This window comes from Gordionus sp. m RMFG-2023, chromosome 1 (genome assembly GCF_954871325.1).
Source record: "Gordionus sp. m RMFG-2023 chromosome 1, tfGorSpeb1-WG-v2, whole genome shotgun sequence".
NCBI classification, from domain to species: Eukaryota; Metazoa; Nematomorpha; class Gordioida; order Chordodea; family Parachordodidae; genus Gordionus; species Gordionus sp. m RMFG-2023.
The window spans coordinates 63,250,551-63,272,640 of record NC_088775.1 but is presented as its reverse complement, the minus strand read 5'-3'; the positions used below and the strand labels follow the sequence as shown (position 1 = coordinate 63,272,640).

General features: G+C 25.0%; 1 protein-coding gene across 8 annotated transcripts in view; it reads left to right on the top strand.

The window, feature by feature from the left end:
- Positions 1-22,090, top strand: part of LOC135930665 (alpha- and gamma-adaptin-binding protein p34-like) — a 91,553-nt gene that overhangs the window by 8,584 nt on the left and 60,879 nt on the right. For 6 of the 8 annotated variants that reach the window (XR_010572854.1, XR_010572853.1, XR_010572849.1 and 3 more), the window contains exons 4-7: positions 5,721-5,786; positions 5,856-5,948; positions 17,340-17,540; positions 17,588-17,637. Coding sequence is in view for 4 of the 8 variants with exons in the window: in XM_065467482.1 (XP_065323554.1) it covers positions 5,721-5,786; positions 5,856-5,948; positions 17,340-17,540; positions 17,588-17,637 (410 nt within the window). In the remaining 4 variants the exon portion in view is untranslated. Of the gene's footprint in view, positions 1-5,720; positions 5,787-5,855; positions 5,949-17,339; positions 17,541-17,587; positions 17,638-21,044; positions 21,128-22,090 lie in introns of those variants that run through there. The other 2 variants (XM_065467491.1, XM_065467479.1) reach the window with 2 other exon arrangements.

The following is a 22,090-nucleotide window of genomic DNA, read 5'->3' as shown; positions in this document are numbered from 1 at the left end:
TTGGTTGGGGAGACCTCAGATTGAACATTTAATATTCACACTATACAATATAATAATTTTGTATATTTATCAGAGACCCAAAGAAACCAATATCTTAGGCCCAGCCCATGTTAAAAATTTATTTTTATTATCAAGTCTGAGATTTAATTTTTTTTAAGCATAGCCCTTTTTTTGCCAAGTTTGGATTTTATTTTTGATCATTTCTTGGCCTAGCCCTAAATTTTAAAAATTTTGAATAAGGAAAATTATAAATATGAACAGTAAGTGTGAATATTAAATGTTCAATCTGAGGTCTCCCCAGGTGTAAAAAAATTTTTAAATAATGGGTGGGTGAGCTGGTTATTTTGTAATAATAGATATTATAATCTTTCATTTTTTTTATTTGATAATAAAATTTTAATATACATCCATAATTATACAATGTTTTTTTTATATATTATATATAATGTTTTTGTCATTGTTTATCTGATATATAAATGTACATGATTAGTCTTTTTAAAATGAAATATTTTCAATAAAGTTATTGTTATTCAATGAATAAATATTTATTGGAAATTAAGTTTCATATTTCATATTCATTTGGCAATATATTGTTATACATAATATAATATAATATAATATAATATATTTATATATATATATAATGTTTTTGCCATGTATATATTTGAGATATACCTATGTATATTACAAACCATAAATTCGTTTTAATTCATTACATAAAATTTCTTAGAAATTAGAATTTATAAATAAACAAAAATAACTATAACATAACTAATTTGATTTTGAAATTGCATTACTTCAAATAGATATTGTACTTTGGTGGAAACAATGAGAAAAAGATTTCCCAATGCTATCAAAATTTTCTATAAAAATATTAGCGACTAAAGCTTCTTTTGAACAAGGATTATAAATTTATTAGGACTAATAGCTATTTCTAATACACAATTATGTGATTATAAAAAATTAAATATATAAACCGACATATAAAAAACTATAAAATAAATGTGAATATATTAAATGGATATAACCGTCTGCATATGAAAAACTATGAAATTAATTATTTAAAATAGAAATTTTAAATTTTTTGATCCTTTAAAATGTATATATAAGGTATAAAAAATTTAAATTTTGAAAATACACAAAAGGTTTCTTAGGAATAATTGTATTTTATATGTAATAACTTATAAAGTATTCTTGAAAAAATGTATAACACATTAAAAAATAAAATTGCATAAAATATACTATTAAGAAACATATTATATATTTATAAAAGAGAATGTTCTCTCATTAGATGCAGTACTAATGGGAAAAGTTGCTAATATATATTTTAATACATTGGAAAAATAATCTAAAAAATGTTTGAAATGATGCAAAGCATCCATAACATTTTTTGAGACTATCTCAACCATAGTTAATTCAGCTAATTAGGCTTCATAATTTACTTTAACATCTTCATGATAAAAATCTCCCAAATATTTTTTTTTTCTCTCACCATCTGAAAAAGGTTAGGAAGGCTTTTGTGGAAGTAATATCTGCAGATTGGTAAGTGCTACCTGATGAATTAAAAACATTCATTCATTTAGGTTATAAATGTATCTAAGAGAGGGATAAAGACTTTTATTTTATAATACTCTTCTACTGACCCTATATTAATATTTGAACAATAAGCTTGCCTTGCTGCAAGTCGAGAGACAAATATTAAACTCTGCTTTTAATTCAACAATAACATATAAAATGTGAAATGCTTCATCAACATTATCTAATTTCCTTGAGTTCTAATTAAAGCTCTCCACTATTCTCATCATCTCAATTAAGTCAATGTCATGTGTTTGAAAAGTATTACATAAAATAGTTGTATAATTAAATAATTTATTAATACATTCTAATGAAAAAAAAAATTGTTATAAGTATTGAATCCAATAATTTGATTGCTTCTATATCTCTTTCAGGTCATTGTTCTGCAGATTGCTTGATGCTGCCTAATGAATTAAAAACCGTTCATTTATTTGGGTTATAAAGGTATCTAAGAGTATGATAAAGACATTTATTTTATAATTCTTCTACTGACCTTATATAATGTTAGGACAATGAGCTTGCCTTGCAGCAAGTCGAGGAGACAAATGTTAAACTCATATAGCTCTGCTTTTGACTCAAAAATAACATATAAAATTTGAAATTCTTCAACAACATTAGCCCTAATTTCCCTGAGTTCTAATAAAATGCTCACCGCTATTCTCATCGTCTCAATCAAGTCAATGTTATGTTTCTGCTCACCGCTATTCTCATTGTCTCAATCAAGTCAATTATGTTTTTGAAAATACATAAAATAGTTGTATAATATACATTCTAATGAGAAAAAAAGTATAAGTATTGAATCCAATGATTTGCTTGCTTCTGAGGAAATATCTCCTTCAGGCAATTATGATATTTCAGTAAGGGCATTAATAATAGGCTTTTCTAACTCCATAAAAGCTGTTACCTTGATGGCAGAGACTCCATCTTGTTGGACAAGCTTTTTGTGATTTCTTTATCCTTGTTGGATAAGGAGCCTCAATAATAATCCTGTTTAAAATATTTTCTCACTTGGGCTATCTAAACTCATAGATGATAGATATTTTGCCTGATATAAGTATAAAAAATTTAATTAAAATAAATAAAATTATACCTAAGTAATTTGATATCAATGGTAAAGAACATGAATTCAATATTGCCAAGTAAAACGAATGATCAGCACAGTGAACATATATAGCTGTTGGACATTTTATTTTATAAATGCCCGAAGCCCACTGAATTGCCCACTCATTGCACAAGCTCCATCATACCCTTGCCCACTTATTAAATTTGTATTCAGTTTTATTCTTGAAAAAAAAAATTTTATAATGAGATTAATTTTTACTTTGAATTTTTTAAGATTCTCAAACTTGAAACAGGATTTGCCTCCCTTGACTTGCAGCAAGGAAAGCTCATTGTCCAAACTTTTATATAGGGTCAGTAGAAGAGTATTATATTATCCCTCTCTTAGATACATTTATAACCTAAATCAGTGAACTGTTTTTAATTCATCAGGCATCACTTACCAATCTGCAGATATTACTTCCACACAAGCCTTCCTAACCTTTTTCATGGTGATTGAAAAAAAATATTTAGAAGATTTTTATCATGAAGATTAAAGTATCTTATGATGTCTTATTAGCTTTATGCTAACTATGGCATAAAAGAATAACTATGGTTGATATAGTCCCAAAAAATTCTATTGCTTTGCATCTTTCAAACATGTTTTAGATTATTTTCTCAATGTATTAAAATTATTAAATAATGGCAACTCTTCCCATTAGTACTGCAACTAATGAGAGAACATTCTCTCTTTAATAAGAATAAAAACATACCTAAGAAGTTCAACTTTTGATAGTGGATTGAATTGTTTGGCCCTTTTGATTATTCATAGGCATTTGATGCCAAGCATGGATGAGATAAATGAAAAATTAGCTCAATCCCAACAAAGATTGGATTTTACATTTTCTTAATAATGTTTTTGTGCAGCATTTATTTTTTAATGTTTTATATATTTTTTCATGAATACTTTATAAGTTATTACATACAAAATACAATTATTCCTAAGAAACTTTTTGTGTATTAATTTATATTTCCAACATACTTTATATATTAATTTTAAAGGCTCAAAAAATTCAAATTTCTATTTTGGGTCATTTATTTTATAGTGATTCCTATACTGGTTACATCTATTAATATTCTATAATTCATATTTATTTTATAGTTTTTCATATATCGTCGGTTATATCCGTTTAATATTTTTTTAATTCACATTTATTTATAGTTTTTTATATGTCGGTTTATATATTTAATTTTTTATAATTCACATTAATTTAAAATTGATAGTTATTAGTCCTAATAAATTTATGCTTGATATTTTTAAATAACAATAATATTATCTTAAAAAATTTAATTATCCCCACACCCACATCAAATTCCTGCATTCGCGCCCCTGATCTCATTTAGGGCTGGATTAACAGGCCAGGTTTCATTATGAACCTGCAGGTCCTGATACTATATATAAAAGTTATATTCAAAAAATAGTGATATTTATTTTAAACAGGACTATGACGTTTTTTTTATAAAGTAGAGGAAATCTTATCTTTGTGTCCAACCCCTTTTCTTTAAAATATTTTTTGAAAGTACCAAAAAATTGAAAAGGAAGATTTATTTTCATTTATATTTCATATTTTTTTTAAAAATTTAACTTTTAATAAAACCAATTTTATATAAAAACTAATAATAAATATATGAAATTTCATTATATTTAAAATCAGTATTTTTTTGGGTATTTACAAATATTTATTTGTTATCTTTTCAATGTTTCTCTATTAATGCATAGAAGTCATAGTCGACTAAATATGTTTGATTAAATTTAAGCCTTGAAAAGTTTCCTTTGGCAAACGCAGCTCTAAAAATATTTTAAAAAATAATTTGTATTTTTGCCTTCCTAAGAAGATCTTGCAGCTCCATGCAAATGCTTAGAAATTCCATTCCTGGATCTGAAAAAAGCAAAGATATAATCATTATTATCATTTATAATTATAAAAAATTTCAATATGTAAATTAAATAGAGTTGTGCCGATATTAAATATCGGACCGGGGCCAATATTTAACGTTTTACAAAAGGATTTGGCATATAATTATATATTTTTTATTTTATATATGATTACCTAATAATAAAAAAAATGAACATAAATTTAATTTACTGTATAATTGTATAATATTTAAAAAAAAATTGAATTATAAAAGAAAAATTAAAAATGAAATATTTTTTTTGTATTTTTAACAAGAAAAACGACATAAAAATATTTAACGAATTACAAAGCCATAAACATTGCCCATATTTTAAATAAAATGATTTTAACTTTTGGGGAATAAAAAAAACCATAATACACTTAATTATTCGTGTACATTTTAAAAAATTGGGGATTTTAATCAAATTGATTTTTTTATAAGCCAACCATATTCATGAAATAATAATGCACCAAATATCTCTTTGGTCCTAAGAAAATTTGTGGATTGGCACAGCCTAAAAATTTAATTAAATAAAAATAAATAAGTAAAAAAAATTAGCAGCAGCCTCTTACTTTTTTTTTAATTTGGAAATTTGTTTATAATTTTGAAAAAATATCTAAGACCATTTCCAGATAGAACGTTTTTCCAAAGCGGTTTTTGGGTAATGTTACAAGCAATATTTTTTTTATTTCCTAACGTTTTCTATTTCCTATTAAAAATTGGGCATCTGGATTGTTTTTTTTTAAAAAATATTATATTATATAAAAAAATTAAATCGTCAAGTTAGTATCCTTTGTTTGGAAATAAAAAAAAAGATTGCTGATAATATTACCCAAAACCGCTTTGAAAAAACGCTCTGTCTGGAAATGGCCTGGTTAATTACAGTTTTTAGTTGTCGGCACTGGGATCGATTTTAATTGACAATATTTCCGATACCTGAGCATTTTGACACCTCTCATATATATTGGACTGCTCTATGGACTGGTCTTTTTCTCTCAGTAGTTCTTTAGTCTTTCGCTACTTGATATATATATGTATCGCTAATTATTTTTATAAAATATATGTATAAATGTTAAAATTTTCTCTCATTTTATATTTTAACCCCTACCCCCCCCCCCCGCCCATAATACTGAAAAAAAAATTTATACCAGATTTAACTATGTGGTGCATAAGAAATGATATTCAACTCATTTGTTTGAATGGAAATGAAGACCATGGTGATATTTTAATAGATAATTTTTTAAAACCTCGTCCAAGCAATGAGTTTATATAAAATAATTTTTTAGAATTGGGTTATAAAGGTGATCAATATGAAGAAAGCAATGGTTATTTTCAACTTATTGAAGCAATACAAGCGCATAAATGGCCTTTTGTTTCAAGTAATTATATGCAGTTATTTAAATTAATTGTGTAACTTTATATTATCAATACAAAAGTATATCACATTCACATTATCGCTTGTCATAAAGTTGCATACATGATTGTCAGGATATAATCAGGGACCTGAACCTTTATTTAGAACGGTTCCTCTCGGCTTGCAAAAATTTATGACCCATCAGTTATGTATTGAGTAGTGTTGTTAAAACGCCGCGAGTCGCGACCCCGACCCAAAGTTCGGATCCTTTTTTCGACTCCGACTCAAAGTTTGGGTCTTTTTTTTGAGACCCGAGTTCAAGCCAAAAAACGACTTCGACCCAAAATATGGGTCATTTTTTTCGATTCTGACTCAAAGTTTTGGTCGTTTATAGAATCAGACTTGAAGTTTGGGTCGTTTATAGACTCAGACTTGAAGTTTGGGTCGTTTATAGACTCAGACTTGAAGTTTGGGTCGTTTTTTCGACTCACATTCAAACATCGGGTCGTTTTTTACGACTCCAACTTATTTGAATTTTTTAAAAGCAAATGGTTAAAAATATATATTGTAAAATGTTAAATTAAAATTTCAGTGATGATGTACCATATAGGAAAGTGACAATTGTCCTAATCGTCATTTTTGAACTTTTTCAATTTTTTTAAGGCAAATGGGTAAAATATTGTAAACATGTTAAATTAAAATTTCAGTGAAGATGTACCATAGGAAAGTGACAATTGTCATAATGGTCATTTTTAAACTTTTTTAAATTTTTTTAAGGCAAATGGGTAAAAATATATTTTGTAATTTTTATTTCTATCGGACAGCTTGAAGAATTTTAATAATGCATTATATGATTCGTATAACTTTTTAAATCTTAACTATTTTTCAAAAATAAAGATAAATATACATTTTTACCACCCAAAAATCATCTTATATAAAAGAAAATAATCAATTTACCCGAACAAAATTGATATTCTAATTACTTCAAAATATGATCTTAACCAAAGTAGTGGCATTGATTTTTATGAGATTTAGAATGACCATTTTTCCATATTTTTTTTAAATTTTAACATGGAAAAAAGGTCGTGGAGAGAGCAAATAAAAGAAAAAATTAAAAAATGTTATTAATAAGAAAAACATTTGTTTAGTGTGCAAAAAAAATTATTACAAGCATCATAACAATCAAGACTGGTTTCAATGTCGTAAATATAGTTATTGGTCACATGGGAGATGTTTCAATTTTAATCCTTTTTTTATTTGCAAAGATTGTGAATAATGTTTCCATTTTTTTATTTATAAATGATTTTGATTTTATATATTACTTTTATGCTTTATATTATTAAATATTTGGAAAATTAAGCAGAGCATATAATAGCCCGAGCAAAGGGTTCCCGGGTAGGGTTCACTAATTTCCAAAAAAAAATTCCAGAAAAAATAAGATTCTGATTAAAAGTATTAGATATGTATTTTTGAAATTTAAAACTACCATAAAACTAATAGATTAACAAAATGAGATATTTTTTGTTAAAAATGATAAAACACTTTTAATTTTATTAAGGTTTGCCTTTTAGGGTTCGCTATAACCCCGGTTTCCCCTACCTATTTTGAAAAATATTACCAATTTTAAAATTGAATATATTTTAATTAGGTTTAAAATAGTAAAAAAATTAAAAAGGGAGTAAATAAGATAATAGGATACGCCATAAGAAGTAAAAATTAAATTGTTATAGCGCAAAATTGAAAGCTGTACCTTTAGAAAAAATTATTTTTTTAATCTAATTTTTATATATCCAATTCTAGCTTAAAAAGTTTAAAATGCCGAGTGGAGCGAAATAAATATGGTTCCATGTCAATTCAGCGAAACTTTTATCGCGAATGTCGTTTATTGCGAATGAATTTTATAGCGAAACTTTTATCGCAAATCCACATTCGCGATTATTTTTCAGCGAAAAGAATATAGCGAAACAAATATCGCGAATTTTTTATAGCATAACTCTTATCGCGAAACCTTTAAAGCGAAAACATTAGAGCGAAATTTTTATCGCGAAACAATAATCGCGAAAATTTTATAGCGAAGTCAATATCGCGAAGACAATATAGCGAAAACGGCCTATTATTATTTTTTTATTTTTATTAAAATAATTTATTTTATTTATATTTAATGTTAATATTTTATTTATCAACAAATAAACATATTATATGATATATATTTTTTATTTATATTATTATATTATGAAATAAAAAATGGATTTCTTTTATTTGATATTTTTTTAATAAAAAAAATGATAGCTACTATTGTAATATTATTTTTGTTACAATTTATTAGTGATTTTTACACGCCCAAAATTTTAAGCAAAAAATATTTTGAAGTTCAAAAGATTTTTAAACATATTTTGATAAAAATTTTAAATCTTTTTTAAGGAATTCTTTTGTGAATTTTATTATAAATAAACAATCTTTTAGGTGAAATCTTATTTTTATTTAACTTATTTATGTATAAGTAGGATCTTTTTAAGGATAATAATTTAATCTGTCAATTTTTATATTCATTATTGAAGATGTTCCTTGGAAAGATGACAATTATCATAATCGGTATTTTTAAACATATTAGATTTTTTTTACGGTAAAATATGTATTTTTAACATGTTAAATTATAATTTTAATTAAGATGCACCATGTAAAAGTGACAATTATCATAATCGTTATTTTTAAAGTTTTTTAAATTTTTTTGACTTAAATCGGTTAAAATAAGTATTGTTAATATGTATTAATAAAACTTTAGTGAATATACCCTAGATAAGTGACTGTCATAATCTTTATTTTTAAAGTTTTTTGAATTTAAAATATAGATTGTATACTTGTTAAATTAAAATTTCATGATAATTCAAAATAAACAACGATTATGACAATTGTAACTTATCTATGGTACATCTTCACTGAAATTTTATTTAAACATGTTAGCAATACTTATTTTAGCCCATTTACGTCAAAAAAGTTATAAAATAACGATTATGACAATTGTCACTTTTCTATGGTACATCTTCATGAAATTTTATTTTAACATGTATCAACTTATATTTTTGCCCATTTACGTCAAAAAATTGTAAAAAAAACTTTAAAAATAATGATTATGACTATTGTCGCTTTTATATGGTACATCCTAATTGAAATTATAATTTAACATATTAAAAATACATATTTTTGCCCATTAGCGTTAAAAAAATCTAATATGTTTAAAAATACCGATTATGATAATTGTCATATTTCCAAGGAACATCTTCATTGAATTTATAATTTAACATCTTTACAATATAAGTGATATTTTTACCCTTTTGAGTCAAAAAATTACAAAAATCTTAAAAATAACGAATATGACAATTGTCACATTAAAATATTATCCTTAAAAAGATCATAAAATAACAGAGTTTTTAAAAGATACTTTTAAATGGATCTAGATACAGATACATCGTCTAAAATAATATCTAGATACAGATATTTTAATCAAAAATCTATCTAGATACAGGTATCACATTTTTATATCTAGATACAGGATCTAGATACTGTAAAATAACATAAATAAGTTAAATATAAATATTCAAAAAAAAATTATTTAGAAAACCCACCTCTTTTAATATACTTAAGAAATAGATAATTTTACAAAAATGATAAAAAAAACTATAAAAGATTTCACCTAAAAATTGTATATTTATTTATAATAAATTTCACAAAAGAATTCCTCAAAAAAGATATATTTACAAAGAAGATTCAAAATTTTTATCATAATATGTTCAAAAATATTTTTGAACTTTAAGAAATATATTTTACTTAAAATCTTGGGCGTGAACACTTATAAATTGTAACAAAAATAATATTACAATACTAGCATATCATTTTTTATTAAAAAACATCAAATAATAAATATGTTGTTTTCTTTTAAATAAATGCATTCGCAATATATTTATTGTTTCGCGGTAATGCGCTCGCGATAATGACTTCGCGCAAACATATTCGCGATAAAAAATTCGCTATAAAGTGTTCGCGTAAAATGTTTCGCTAAAATGTTTTCGCTCTAATAAATTCGCGGTTAAGGTTTCGCGGAAATAAATTCGCGACAATAACTTCGCGAAATTGTTGTCGCTATAAATATTTCGCGATTTTACCTTGCTATAAAAACTTTTCGCCATAAACGACATTCGCGATAAAAGTTTCGCTGAATTGACCTGATACGAATAAATATAGACCAATGATAAGGTAATTTATTTTTCTTAAAATGGTCAATGTGGTAATTAATATTAAAACTAAAATTCTAAAAAACCTCGAATATTTAACATTTTTCTAATATTAATAAACAATAAATATTAGTGGCATAATAAATAATTTGTGACAAAAATTAAAAATTCTCAACAAATCTGCCGTCTGGCTGGCACCATACCAAATAAAATAAAATTTCTTTTCTTATTTTAGAACATTAAATATGCATCACTTCCTTAAGGAATTTTAAAACTAATATAACATTTTTTAGAAGTAATTTTTTTAATTATAAAATATTAATTTTTATTTAAAAGCTAATTAGAGATTATAAATATTTTGATACAAGGTAGTGGGTCAGACCTCAAAATATACTTCTGTCCATCAGGAGTTTTTTCAAAATAATGTCCTTATATATATATGTTGATGCTACAAATAAATATATAAATGAATCGTCATATATTATATAAATCGTTATTTGCACCAATATACTTTAAAATACATATTAATAGGAAGAATTCCTATTTTGCATACAAGAATTTTGGCTGTCTCGTCTTAATGGACAAATATTACCAGGGCCGTAGCCAGGAATTTTCACTTAGGGGGGCCAAGTGCTTACTTGGGGGGGGGGCACTATTTTTTTAAAATCAAACAAATAATTACGCATTCATAGAAATTTTTTCCTATTTTTATTAAAAATTTAATAACAAAATTAAAACTATATATAATATGAATATACAAAACAAAATAATACTATAATATGCATATACAAAACAAAATATTACTATAATAGAATACGGCGATTTTTATTTTTAAATTTTAATATAAATGAGCTAAAAGATAAATTCTGCGTTATTCTTTTTTCATACGCCATTAATACTAAATTTTGTTTACGTTTATCCTTCATAGACTCTCTACTGCTCGATAAAACTCTCTTTAATGTAGAGAACGGGGCCTCACAAGAAGCCCTTGATATTCCAATGATTATCGTTGCTGAGTAGCATTTATATAATTCTTTAAATGCATGATTATATTTTTTTTATACATATTATGTAAGATATTTTCAAAATTATGATTTTCTTTAGCTTCCGAAGCTAGCAATCCTTTTGCTATCTTCATTTCATGATGCAATGTTTCCATATTTAAGTTTAACAGGTAATGGGGCCATTTTATCTGATAAAAAATAATCAGGGTCAAGGAGGGACAATGTATTAAAAGATGAAAAAAGATTAAAATCATCTTCTGTAAATCGGTCTAAAAAACGATCCACAAAGTTATCTATAATTTCATAATATATCCTTTTTAAAGAACTCCAATTGGAGTCTTTTTCACAATCGAATTCTAGTTTGCTATCAACTAAAAAATTTTGGAAATTTTTAGGCGTTTTACGTACCCGTGATGATTTTTGGGGAGTAAGATTAAATTTTGATAAAAGTTTTTCAGCCTTAATCATAATCAAAGCAAAAGAATTATCACTTCTTTTATTTTTTAATATATTGATAGTAGAATCAATACAATTTTTAGCATCCACTAGATTAGTACCTACTGATTGTAGATACTTATTTAGTGGATCTATTGTAATTAATATCTCATAAATTATGATGGCTAATATAATGTAATTTATATTAATACATTGAGATAAAAGACCAGAGGCTTCGACTGAATCATGAATTGAAACCTCTGAATTAAGAGTTTTATTAGAAAAGTAAAATAATACTTCACCAATAGCCTCAAAATTCTCATAAATAATGCGAGATGTTTTCAAATGACCAGTCCACCTCTGGTTTAAAAGTCTCTTAAGAGTGTGGCCTGTATATTTACATGATACGTTAAAACGCCTGAAAAAATTATACAATGCATTTGATAAATTAAAAAAATTAGAAATAAAAACAATATTATTATACCAATTTTGAACCACAAGATGCAACTTGTGGCTGTAGCAATGTATAAAAGGAACATTTTTATTAATTTTTTTTTGAAGAAGTGTTTGCACTCCTCCATTTCGGCCAGACATAACGTTTGCACCATCATATTCCTGGCATTAGCTGAATTAATATTTAGATCATTAAGTTGCTTTAAAATGCAATCTGTAATGCTTTCAACAGAAAGACACTCTAAATTAATGATTCCTATTAAATTTTATTAGATTTCTCCAGAAAAAATATAGCGAATTATTATGCTCAGGTTTTCACAACCTGAAGCATCTTTTGTCTCATCAGCCTTAAGACAAAAAAAAGGCATCTCGCTTTTATTATATATGTCTGAAATATGTTCAAGCACCATATGCCACAATGGATATTACTTCGTTTTGAATCTGTGGTGATGTATACTGGGCATTTTGGGGTATAAATTTCATAATTTTATTTAATTCAGGGTCTTTTTGGATGGTGTAGGAAAACATTGCTATAAATAGCCCAGAAGAATAAATTATGTTTTCATCTTTTGCAGCATCCGTAATATTTGTTGAATCAGTCCCACGGAAAGTTAGCTCTTGTATGCTAAGAAATAGCATCAAATCAAATATTGATTTAATATAATATTGATTACGATTAATTTGATCACCTGTTTATATTTTGATTTTTATCATGCCATATTGTAATTGAATTTAAATGAGCTTTTGAGCTCTCGTGTTTTAGCAGTCCCTTCTTGTTATCTAACGCATTTTTCCAATTTCTGAATCCCGTTTGTCCAAATTCATCACTTGGATTACACAAGTATTTCCTTCATGGAAAACAAAAGGCAGCGTTAGCTTCTACACTATACTCCAACCAGTCTCGGCCTTATACCATGATTTTTGAAATGATCTTTGCCTTCCATGGATATCTTTTTTCGCGTAATTGTTTAATTTAATTTGAGTTATTCTGGCCAAGGTCACCTGGGATTTGAATTGAACCATTAGAGGACTTTTTTGACACTAAAAATATTATAATTAATAAATTGTAATGAGCGAAAGAGTCATAAATAATAATGGTCATCAGGATGGGCGAAGGAAGGGCATGCTGAAAATGAACAAACACAAAATTTATCTTGTATTTAAGATACAAGTATTTGCTATACTGTAGTGCCCAACCCTGATGAAAATTATCAGTAAAGTTGATCAGTAAAATTATAGATATTCAGTATTAAAAACTAGAAAAAGGTCATAAACATTATATCTTTAAAGATTAACAAAAAAATATAATATTTTTAATAAATCAATTACTAGTTGCCTCTTGACAATGAGAGACTGAGCTGCTAGATGAAGATGATTGAGTCTCTTCTTCGTCTTTATTTGTTTTAAAATCAAAATGTAATAATGAAACACCATAATCTCCTACTCCTATTGATATTGTCAAAAATATATAAATTGAAAAATTTGGGTTAAATTTTAAACTATTTACCATCTTCCTCCTGAGTGTAGTGAGGATCATTTTCTAGATTATTAGCTTCATTCATATCTTGAAATATGAGTGAATATATTTATTTTAATAATTAAAATTATTATACAAAAATGATAATATTAATAATAAATGTCTGTCTCTTATCTTATATAAAATAAATATATATGAAATAATAATATATAGGTATTGCCCTATATCAATATCATATAAGTCATGAAATAATATAAATTTACACTAACTATGAGAAGAATCAGTTTCTGAAATTTCTGATGTAGTATTACTAGTAGTTTGTAGAGGTGATGTTGCTTGACATTTTTTTAACTTTAACTTAAAATAAGAGTTAATAGCTGATTGTTTCTTCATAATTTTAAAATAAACGCTGTCAAATAAAATAACTGGTTATATATTATAATATAAATGTGATACCTATAGAGTAGGCCTATTCAAAAACGAATTCGAATCGAATAATTTACTATTTAAATTCGTACGAATAATAAAATCTACTATTTGTATTCGATTCGAATATTTCGAATATTTCAAATAATTCGAATTAATTTTTTTAATAAAATAAATAAAAGAAATATTATGATTTATTAATAATTTTAATAAATTATCCTTAAAATTAATTTTTTTTGAAGAATTTGGTGTAGACTTTAAAAAAATGTCAATTTTATTATTTTTTTTACTAAGGTGTGAATGAAACCTATTATAATGATTAATAAGAGATGTTGTTTTGCCTTTACATTTTATAATACTCTTGCAATAATTGCAAGCAGCCTTTTCACTATCTTTAAGGATTTGATATTGATCCCATATTTTTGTGAGGAAATTTTCTCATCTTCAACATCAAGCATAATTTCATCAGAAGCAATCTCCTCTAACATAATTAGGCTAGCTAACAATAATTATTGTAGAAATGTAATATATTTTTATGTACCTCTGGTTTGTGTCATTTTTAATATAATTTATTATGAGATTCAAAAAATAAACTTTTCGTGAGATTCAAAAAATGTGGCAAATAAAAATTTAAATTTTCACTTCAGAAATTTTTAAATTTCTGCTAGAATTTTTATAAACACAAACACATCACCTGTCCGATTGGCAGGTCAACAAATAGAAATGACAAATGTTAGATTTATTAAACAATTTATTAAATATTACGAATAATTCGTTTTATTCGAATCGAATAAATGATTATTCGTATTCAGATAAAACAAATAATTTTTTATTATTCGTAATTATTCGATTAGATTCGAATTATTCGAATCGAATCTAATATTCGAATTATTTTTGAATAGGCCTACTATAGAGTATGACACAACAAAAAAAAAGAAAAAAAAATGAATAAATGATAATTTAATATTGGGTAAAAATAAAAATAAAACAGGATAGAAAAAATTTTACAAACTAGACATGTTTGTAGAATAAATATTCAAAATTTATTTTAATATAAAAATAATCAATTCTAAATAGACATGTTTTTTGAATATTTTTTAATAAATATTCATTTTATTATGAAAATCATTTTCTTATATACATATTTGTATCTTGGATATCATTTAATATAAATAAAACCTTTTTGATGAAAAAAATATAATTTTGTTTTGTGTACTTTCTAAAAAAAATGAAAATCAAAGGAAAGGATTGAGTGGCACTCCATTACTTGGAGCTGGAGCTAGCTCCTTTGAGAAGGTAGGAGTGGGAGTTGGCTATTTTTAAAAAGGAGCCTTAACAACTCTGGTAATTATAATTTATTTTTGGCTGCTTATTTGAAAAAAGGAAATTATTTTTAAAAATAAAAAGAAACAATGCTTGAAAAAATAAATAAATAATAAGATAGCAAATAATAAATAAATATACGGTAAAAATTGTTATTATTATACAGTATTTAATTTAAAAAAATATAGTAAATAAATATATTCTAAAGATAGGAAACGACAACGAGAAATATATATTTATATTATACATTAATAATGTATTTTTTTAGTTAAAATTTTAAAAACACATTATTCAAAAAATATTTTTGTTTAAATAAAAATGAAAGCCGTACAGTTGCAATTTGCGTGCACAATCCCCACTAACGCAGGAAGCTAAATTTTATGGATACTCCATCTAGCCAGGAAAGTGTTGAACGTTATTTTTCGACACTTTATACTAACACTTTTTGTTTAAACTGAACTTTGAATATTAGGCTAACCATTTTTCTCATAGACGGTATTAAGGTCTAAACATCTATTATCGGAATCTGAGGCTTAGTTATTAGTTTTGGCTAAATTATTGACTTGACCGTTTTTAAAATTAGGCTCAAAACGAGCTATTTTCCAATATTCGCTATATTATAATTAAATATATATATAAATTATTAAAATTTATAATTAATTCTAAAATCTTAATCTTTTAATTTAATTTTTAAATTAATATTTATATTTATATTTCATTGTAAGTTATGCAGGTAGGTCTTATCATCAAATACAACTAGTAACTTCAATGGCAAAATATTTAAATTATAATATTAATATGTAGTCCAATCCTTAATTTTTAAATAAATGTGAATTAAAACTGTATGTATAATAGTTTTTGAGCTATATGAGTATGTGATAGTTGATTTTCTGGCCCAGTCTCTAAAAATTTTATTATATTAAATTAAATAAGAAAGTTTATTTATTCGGATTATACTTTCTGATCAACGCTCTAAAGTTGGGGATGACAGTTTATATTATTAAGATACAATAAAAAAAAATATATATATTAAAAATTTTAATCATATTTATTTTATTGTGAAAATAGAGATATTTAAAAATTTTTTTTGAAGTATTGTAAAAAGTGGTTAATAGGACGCTACTTTATTGAAAAAATAGCAGAAACCCTTATAAAAACACGCTTTGAAATACTAATTTTAAATAAAATCAGTTTTCCAAAAATAAATAAGTATTTATATGAGATAGTTTGCTACAATGAATCTTTTTCTAGGGTTCTTCTACACTTAAATATTAATATAACATGTTTTACAAATAAGATTTTTACTATTTGATTTAATATTTAAAAATAATTATGACTTTTGCCACTCTTCTATGGCACATTTTTATTGAAATTTTAATTAACTAATTTATAATTTAACCATTTTCTTCAAAATATTCCAAAAAAATTACCAACATGGCTATTATAATTTTTTCATGGTTTTTCATCACTGAAGTTTATATTTTTACCCCAAATAATCATAAACCTTTATAAATTAAAAAATTTAGCCCATATATTTTTACTTTAAAATTTTATTGCAGAATTAACTTTATTATGAAGAATATACAATAAAATAAATTACTATCATAAGTTTCATTTGAAAGGTATTTTTATGGTATAAATTAAGTTAAAATTTTTTTATTTTGGAAATGAAGACTGGGAAATTTTTTATAATATTTTTTATTTCGTGGGAATCATATTTTATTTTTAAAAAATTTGGTAGTGACGGTCTTGTTAGTTATCTATATTGGCATAAAAGTTTAATGGTTTAATTGTTAATTAATTTCCAAAAAATTAAAGTTCCATTATTTACAGTCTTTTCATTTAGATTAATATTTTTCGAAATCGTTTTGAACGAATTCAAGGGATTTATAAGGGTTCGGTTAGTTTGACATAAGGTTTAGGAAATTATAGCGCATTATTCCTGTTTCACGATTCAATTCCTTCTGGGTCTCTGAATATGATTGACGGTTAAAGAGGAAGTGTATTTTATTTTTTATGTATTTAATATTAACATAATGAATTAAACGTACAATTATAAATTAATGGAGAAATAAAAGGCACACAGCAAAATGAAAGCGATTTCGAACGACTCTTTCTAACAAATATAATTGGTAGTGATAACGATGTTAAAAATAATCAAAGTTATGAATCGAATTATAATATAGATGCCAATACCCTAAATTCATTCAATATTTTAGACCCCGTATTATCATTTGAAGATATGTTTTCTCGAATTGACTCATTAAAAAGTAAATTTATTTCTATATTCCCTATTTTTTATCATATATGATGTTAGAACGAACAATGGAGATGCCAAATGACGAGAGAAAAAATTTCGCCGAAAAAGTATTTATTTATCCTTTAGTTTGAATATAACTTGATGCCATGATATTAAGATATCGTATAAAAACAAATGAAGCTTAAGATGTCATTTGAGTTTGAAATTAGCAATTTTTATTATAGTAAATTTTTTTATAATTTTACTAAAGTAAATAATTTTTTATGGGGTAGAGGGGGGGGCACCATGAATTGTTAATATTTTATTTTGTTAGAGTACATTTAAATTTAGGAATTAAGTTTCTTTTTAAATAATTTAATTCAAATAGCAATTGAGCATATAGACATTGCTTGTGAATTTTAATCTATTATCATTATCGGGATGCTATTTTTTTATTTTATTAATTGATTATCTTATTTTATTTTTCACTTACCATTTTTATATTCTTATATTAATTAGGTGATTCATTTATATTTTTTATATTTTGTTGCTAAAAAATTAGACCCCTAATTTTACCTTTCATTTTATATTATATATTTTTTTTCCTCTTTTAAAACTTTTTTATTTTAAACGCCAAAAATACAAGTATTATATATATCAATTTAAAAAATACAAAAAACATACATGTTTTTAAATAAACACAATAAAAGAATGTCTTCATCGTTTATTTAAAATGGCAACTAAAATTTTACGATAAAATAAAAAAGAGAAAAAAAAAAAAATAACTACTAACAGATGTATGTCCATGTAAATTAATGATTTTTCTTAAGTAAATAGAAAAAATTAAAAACATGACGTGCTCCCCTACCCCCCCCCCCCCCCCAAATACAAATCGCACTGGGACATCCACAAGAGAGATATGATCCTTGTTTTTAAGACACCGTGACTTCAATATCAGTTTAACAGGTAGTATCAAGTATGCAATTATTGTCCAGATTTCAACTCCAATAGCATCTTGGGCATTCATAATTGGATATCATTATTTTAGCATCATTTGATTATTCAATATTAGCCTACTAACCTTTGATCCATATGTATTAAATCCCGCGTTTAAAACCTCATCATTTTCCTCCAATGAACCGTCTCATTTTACCCCATATGCATAATGAATGTATCTATTTCGCATATAACTCAGGGTTGCCATATCTCCCCCCCCCCCCCATCAGCGGGTGATTCCCGCAATTTTTTGGTTTACACGCAGACATCTCTTTTCCGCAAACCCGCAAAAATCTATCGCAATTTTTTTTATAGTATTTTAACGTATTTAATATATAAATAATAATTTTGAGAAACATTAATTGATTATTTTTATATTTTAGTTTGTAAATTTCTTTCTATCCTGTTTTATTTTTATCCAATAATAAATCTTTCATTCATATAAGTCAGTGCAGGGGAGTATATCTACATCGATTCGATTGCAATACAAAAATATTCTCAAAAATAATAAATAATACAGATGCAACTACATTTGCGGAAATCGTATACATCTATCATGTAGTTCAACATGCACAGAGCTATATCATCATAATGTGGGTCGAATCTTTTTCTCATGATTTTTAACGACTCCAATATAAGTGCAAACCTTACTTGTGACAGAACAAAAATGAGCAAGGCTATCACAAGTGTTTTGGTACCTGAATCCTAGAGGTCAATTCTAGACGATTTGAAAGATGGGCATTTATATGCAATTCTAACAGATGCATCTAATAAGGGAAATATTAAAACATTTCCCCCTTCCTATTTTAACAGGAATAAGAATATTTCAATAAAACTGTTAAAAAATTTTCCTCTGGTAGTGAAAAATCCAAAAATGTTGCTAGCCACATAATGGTAAATATAGCTGATTCAGGTTAATGATTTGCATGTCAGCTTTCTGCGCTGATAATGCCTCTGTAAATTTTGGCAAAAACCAAAGTTACCGAATTGAGGCATCATTATAATAAATTAATACCAATTGGCTGTATATTCTACATAATTCTTGCAAGAAGGTAATGAATGTACTATCTGTGGATGTCGAAATAATTGTGATGAAATGTTTTAACGAATTTAGTTCATCAACTAAAAGAGTTAATGAATTAAAAGAGTTGGTGAAGTGGTCTGACTTGGAATGGTGTGAGTTGTTGCGATATATACCTATCAGGTGGTTGTCATTAATACTTGCCATCGATAGAATTTTAAAATTTTACAAACTTAAAAAAACTTCTTAAATATAGATTTAAAAGCTGTCCTAAAATTTAAAAAAAAAATTTCGAGTATGAAATGGCAGAAGCATATTTGGGATTCGTTTCACATGTAGGAAATCTACTTCATGCAGTTAATATTCAGTTGCAATCAGAATATTCTTTATTAAAAAAAATCACAAAATCATGCTACAGCTCTGTTCATCTCTACAGTTAAAGATTGATAATAAATTTTATGGCGCTATTGCTAAAAATATTATATTAAAATGTTCAAATAATACTATAATTAATACATTTTTAAATGAAGCAGATATTTTTATTAAGACAATTTTAGAATATTTACAATCAAAATTTTATTTTAATAACTCTATTTACAAATGTATAAATATTATGACCTTGGAACAGAAACCAGATGGTTTTTATAATTTAATATATATATTAAAAATACCGAAAAATATTGATGTCTTGTTTGAGAAGATTGTAATTCTCTCCATTATTTATGATTCGCCAAAATACTTAAAGTTAGATGGTTTAAAAGCAGAGGAGAAATGGGTAGAATTTTTTCGTAATAACGATAAATCCCCATGCTTGGAAAAAATATGCGAGTGTGTCTTCTCCTTACCTCATTCTAATGCCTCATCCGAGCTCATTTTTAGCCTGATGAGGACTGCCTGGATAAAGGAGAGAAATCGGATTGCTTTAACAACATTAGAGGCCGAGCTAATGGTTAAACAAATATATAATATGTCATGCCAGGAATTTTATAAATATCTCAATAACGACGGTAAATATTTAGTTCTATTATTTAAATCTCAAATAAAATATAATTAAGTTTTAGCAATGGCGCTATAAAATTTATTGTCAATTATTAATTGTTCCCCTTTATTTTTGAAGATAGGAACTAGATAGCTCTACCTCCATTTTTGGGGAACCTTTTTATTTCCAAGTATTTTATTGTATAGATTTGTGAGTAAATATATTCCATCATATCCTAGTGCTTTAAGGCTTTCTATTGAAATATCATATGGACCCCTAGCTTTGTTGTTTTTCATATGCTTGAGGCATGTGATTATTTTTTGTTCTGTTATTGGCAATGACATTAATACTATAGATTGTCGATCTTAATGCCAAAATCAAATTTGAAGTGGCAAAAATTAAATTGAGTAGCAGCCATTTTGTGTTTGGAGTTTATACGTAAGAAACATATGATAATTTCGTAAATTTCAGGTTTTTTTTTATTATATATTATATTTATAATCTTATTTTTTTACTAAATGAATAAAAAACATTTTTAGAGCATTTATGGATATACTGTTTTGATTATTGCCTAATGTAATCAAAAATTAAAATTAGATTTTAGGCAAAAAATAAATCAAGTATTATATAAATATATTATTTAACTTAAATATTTATAGGTCAAGGAAAAATTATGGTGATTATTTGTAAGAAAAAACTACACTTTATACCATATACTTTTAGTTATAATAATACATTTTTTATTAGAAATAAATATAACATATATATATTATTTGTATTTATTATTGTAAAAATTTATAAGATTATTTTATTTTTATACATATTCATTATTGATTTTTGTACTTTAGTGAATTAAATTTAAATAAATATATTTAGAAATGGATAGTTATAATTATTAAGGAATTACATAATTCAAAGCAAAAATAAAATAAAATATAAAAAGACTTATAAATTATATAATATAACCTCTTTTTATTTGCTAAAAAAATAAATACAAAATAAATTATATCAAATTTTTTTTTTATATAATTCAAAATATTTATTAAAATCATATATATTCAATTTTGTCTTTGGAGTAATTTCTAAAATTCCAAATCACATGTTAAATATTTTCATAGCAAATCTGACATAATAATTTTTACAATAAAAAATAGGTTATTAATATAAGCTGCATCTATAGATTTAATTCTGAATATTTAATTTGAGATATCACACTTATGAAAGGAAAATTTGCTTCCTGAATAATATTTTTGGTTACAGCCATATGCACTACAATATATTATCATTTTCTTAAAATATAAAAAATATATTAAATTTTATAATAAATTTCAAATCATAATATATCTTTCCTCACTTTGATTTTTTTTATTGAATATACAAATATAAAATTAATTTTTATAAAAAATATTCATTCTAACTTGATATGATATATATTTGAAAAATCTTAAAGATATTCATTAGGTATTAAAGAAAACAATAAATCCTAACTTCTCTAGAAATGACAAAATTTTAAACTATATTCTTATTATACAGATTTTATTTTATATTGATTAGTCTATATAAAATATTAAAGATATTCATTAAG